General features: G+C 40.2%; 1 protein-coding gene across 1 annotated transcript; it reads right to left on the bottom strand.

Moving 5' to 3' along the window:
• Nucleotides 1–891: 891 nt before the first annotated feature.
• Nucleotides 892–4,523, bottom strand: LOC105767107 (uncharacterized). The gene is made up of 4 exons (XM_012586627.2): nt 3,427–4,523; nt 2,152–3,360; nt 1,552–1,921; nt 892–1,458 (listed from the first exon to the last, which is right to left on the bottom strand). The coding sequence occupies exons 1-4, from the start codon at nt 4,521–4,523 to the stop codon at nt 892–894; spliced, it is 3,243 nt and encodes a 1,080-aa protein (XP_012442081.2).
• Nucleotides 4,524–4,916: the final 393 nt, after the last annotated feature.

Here is a 4,916-nt window from a genome sequence, read left to right as displayed (position 1 = left end):
ATACACTTCTAACACTTTGATTTTTCGCTCGATGGTTGCACGAATGCCCATAATGCACGCTTCATACTCTGCCATATTATTTGTACAATCAAAATCCAGCTTGCTAGCAAAAGGATAATGATCTCCGCTTGGAGATATTAGGACTGCCCCAATTCCATTACCCACAGCATTTGAGGCTCCATCAAAATTTAACTTCCACACCTGATCCATTTGGGGATTTTCTTCAACGGTTGTCGCATACATCAAATCCTCATTTGGGAAATCAAAGTTCAAAGGCTCATAATCTACCAAGGCTCTGCTAGCTAAGAAGTCAGCTATTGCGCTCCCTTTCACAGCCTTCTGACTCACATACACTATGTCAAATTCAGAAAGCAAGATCTGCCATCTGGCCATCCTTCCATTCAAAGCAGTCGACTCCATCATATACTTTAAGGGGTTTAACTTTGAAATTAGCAATGTCGTGTGATATAACATATATTGTAGTAATCTTCGAGTGGTCCAAACCAAAGCACAACACAACTTCTCAATAGCTGAATATCTCACTTCACAATCAGTGAATTTCTTACTGAGATAGTATATTGCCCTTTCTTTTCTCCCTGTCTCATCATGTTGGCCTAACACGCACCCCATAGAATTGTCAAATACTGTTAGATACAGTATTAATGGCCTATCCGGATTAGGTGGTGATAGCACTGGAGGATTAGACAAATATTGTTTTATTTTGTCAAAAGCCTTCTGGCATTCTTCATTCCATACGCCTGGATTATGTTTTTTTAGGAGACGGAATAGGGGATCACATTTCTCAGTCAGTTGTGAGATAAGCCGAGAAATGTAGTTCAATCTTCCCAGAAAACCCCGTGCTTCCTTCTGTGTGTGTGGTGGAGGCAAATCTCATATTGCCCTGACTTTGTCTGGATCAACTTCAATTCCTTTCCCACTGACTATGAAGCCTAACAACTTTCCCGACCTAGCTCCAAAGGTGCATTTTGTTGGATTAAGCTTGAGCTGGAAATTTCTTAGTCTCAAAAATAATTTTCGCAGAACTTGAACATGCTCCTCTTCCGTTCTGGATTTCGCAATCATATCGTCAACATAAACCTCAATCTCTTTGTGCCTCATGTCATGAAATAAAGTTACCATAGCTCTTTGATAAGTTACCCCCGCATTCTTTAATCCAAAGGGCATCACTTTATAACAGAACGTTCCCCATAAAGTGATAAATGTGGTCTTTCTCATGTCTTCTGGGTGCATCTTTATTTGATTATATCCAGAAAAACCGTCCATGAAAGAAAACAATGAATAACCTGCAGTATTATCTACCAAAGTATCAATGTGAGGCAACGAAAAATTATCTTTTGGACTAGCTCTGTTCAAATCCCTATAATCTACACACATTCGCACTTTCCCATCTTTCTTAGGGACAGGGACAACATTAGCTACCCATTCTGAATACTTAACCTCTTGCAAGAACCCGGCATCAAACTACTTATTGACTTCTTTTTTTATCTTTAGCACAATGTCAGGCCTCATTCTTCTGAGCTTCTGCTGAACTGGCTTGCAATCCTCTTTTATGAGAAGACGGTGCACCACAATATCAGTGCTTAACCTAGGCATATCTTGATATGACCATGCAAAGACATCTTTGAATTCACGGAGTAACTCAATGAGGTCTTGCCTTGTCTTGGCAGAAATGTCAGTTCCGATCTTTACTTCTTTTCCTTCCTCTAGACTCACAATCTCCAATGATTCTCTATGAGGTGAGATTTGCTTATCCTCCTCTTCTACCATTCTCAATAAGTCCGGAGATACATCGCAGTCTACGTCATCTTCAAAATTCTGTGATCCTTCTAAACATCTATCTCGTTTGAAAGGTGATTCTGAGTCTGAAGCAGCGTCACTCATATCATTGATATCTGGGGACCTATGATAGGTGCCAAAGAATATATGAATTTATGATCAAAATATGATTATGAAATGAATAAAGAATGATGTAGAAAAAAGAATAAAAGAATAATTACTCAAAAAGAATAAAAGAATACTGGCTCAAAAATGCATACGAAAAAGTATATTTATTATAATATCCAAGATGTGCCTAATCCATAAATAAATTATATTTTAAGTCAAATCGACAAGGATGTTCTGCATATTTACTCTGAACAAGCTCTAAAAACTACAGGAATCTCTTCCGCAGTCCAATTGTCCAGATCACTTCCAGGCTCGTAAGGGCGAATCTCTAGCCAAGTCTCTCTTTCAGCTGTGTGTAGGGCATTGATGTGAACATCTCCCAATATTTCTTCAACACCTTCCACCTCAAGCACTCTTTGTTCCGGATGAATAAACCCTCCTGACACGAAGGTCTTGGATATATGAGGAAAAACCATAGGCTCCCAACTAACTTCATTTCCACTCAGGCGTGCCTTTCTTCTCTCCCGTCTTCTCTCTATTTCCCTTCTTCTTTGTTTTACATTTGGTCTATAACCCAGACCAAAGCGATCAAACTTTTCTTTCATCACTGGTGCTTCAACTCTTCCTTGCAAATCTCTTCCCAAACATTTTCCGGGTACAGCTCCTCTTCCCACCATTAATTGAAGGTCCATTCTTGTAGTCTTGGATATCTTCGGTATTAGAATTCTATTCCCCTCAGCAATAAATATTGTATTAATAAACTCTAAAGTTTGGAAAGAACATTCCACCGCCTCTTCGTCCGTCTCCACATATGGTGCATTGCTGGTCACTGACGCAATAATACTTTCCTTGGCATTTATTGTCACTAACCGTCCTTCTGTCACCAATTTTAACTTCTGATGCAGCGTTGAAGGCACGGCCCCCGCCGAATGTATCCAAGGTCTGCCTAATAAACAGTTATATGAAGGCTTAATATCCATTACAATGAAATCTACTTCATAAGTATTCGGGCCTATCAGCAACGGTATCTCAATCCTCCCCAAAACCTTCCTTTCCGTCCTATCGAATGCTCTTACCATGTTTTGACATGTTTTCATATGTGAGCTATCCACAGGTAGCCTATTGAGAGTAGATAAGGGCAGCACATTCAATGCAGACCCATTATCAATTAAAACTCCAGACACCAGGCTTCCTTTACACCGAGCAGTAATGTGCAGAGCTTTTGTGGACCCCATACCTCCATATGGTATTTCGTCATCATTGAAGAAGATAAAATTATCAACGCTTATATTGTTGACCAACCGATCCAATTGGTTGACAGAAATATCACTTGCCACGTAAGTTTCATTTAATGCCTTCATTAGCGCATTTCGATGCACCTCTGAACTTCTGAGCAAAGTCAACACAGATATACGAGCTGGCTGTTTATGCAGCTGCTCTACAACACTATACTCACTGTGTTTTAAAAATTTCAAGAATTCAGTGGCTTCTTCTTCCTTTATTGGCTCATTAATCAATAACCTTAATTCAGCCTTCTTCTCTTTCTTTTGCTCTGCTGCAAGGACTTTTCCTCCCACCGACTCTGTTTCAGCATTTATCCGACCACAGTACTCCTCGGCATTCGTATAAGAACCTATCTTTTGGTTTTCTTTCTCAACCCTAACTGAAGCTTCTTTCCCCGAAACCGTTACCTTGCATTTATAATTCCAAGGGACCTTCTTGTTATCCTTATACAAAAACTTCACCGGCTTTTGAATAACAATCTTCGGTGTCATTTGTGCCCTGACTTCAGTAACCCTAGGGCGCGAGATGATTATCTTCGGAATCCTCGTCTCTGACTCCGATGCGCATATATTTTCTTTTCTTTCTTCCTCTTCAAAAAACTCCATTTCTCCAACATCCATCATGGTCTGGACCAGAGCTCTGAACTTCTCACATCTTTGAATTTCATGTCCCACCTCCTGATGGAACTCACAATAATTTTGGGTCTTGCCACCCTCTACTAAATCTGAAACAATCAATCTTCTTCTTACCATTTCCTTCCAATCCCTCCTCAAAGGGATCTTTACCTCAGCAATATTCTCCTTGACCTTCTTCCCTGTACCTTCCCCTACCATGTTTACCCCTGCATCATTATGTTTGGGTAATGGATTTTCCGTACCTGATGTATCATCTATCTTGACAACGCCCATCTGAATCAACTTCTCAACAAGCTTTTTAAAAGCAGTACAATGCTCTATGGAGTACCCCGTAACTCCTGCATGGTAATCGCATTGTGCATTTGCGTCATACCATTTAGGATATGGAGGCTGTAAGGGGGTCAAATAAAATGGGGCAACAACGTGCGCGTTAAATAAATTCTGATACAACTTTTTGTACGACATAGGAATGGGTGTAAACTGAGGCCTCTCATTACCTGGCCTTGTACCAGATTCTTGCTTTGATGAACCCTGTTGACCAGACACTACCTTTCTGGGCTGATTCACCGTAATCGATTTGCTATGTGTATTCACGTTGTTTATCTCACTTTCTTTTTTCTTTGAATTTTGTCGTCTGTTGTTATCCCCAACATCAATCTTCCCGCTCTTTACAGCACTTTCAATCATCTCACCACTCATGACTATATCAGTAAAATTTTTCGTGGCACTGCCTAGCATGTGTGTAATGAAAGGGGCCTTTAGCGTATTTACAAAAAGCATCGTCATTTCTCTTTCAAGAAGTGGTGGCTAGACCTGCACTGCCACCTCTCTCCACCTCTGAGCATATTGTCTAAAACCTTCATTCGACTTTTTCTCCATGTTCTGTAAAGTGATCCTATTAAGAACCATTTCTGCTACATGACCGTACTGCTTCATAAAAGCCTGTGCTAAATCCCTCCAAGAGCTAATCTTAGCACGGCTTAATTGATTATACCATTTTGACTTGACCCGTGAGGCTATCCTGAAAACAGTGTATCAATAACTGGTCGTTATTGACATACCCAGTCATTCGCCTACAAAACATAGTAATGT

The sequence above is a fragment of the Gossypium raimondii genome, chromosome 5 (genome assembly GCF_025698545.1).
Source record: "Gossypium raimondii isolate GPD5lz chromosome 5, ASM2569854v1, whole genome shotgun sequence".
Taxonomy (NCBI): Eukaryota; Viridiplantae; Streptophyta; class Magnoliopsida; order Malvales; family Malvaceae; genus Gossypium; species Gossypium raimondii.
Note: the sequence above shows the minus strand (reverse complement) of the source record. Positions and strands in the feature narration are given on the sequence as shown.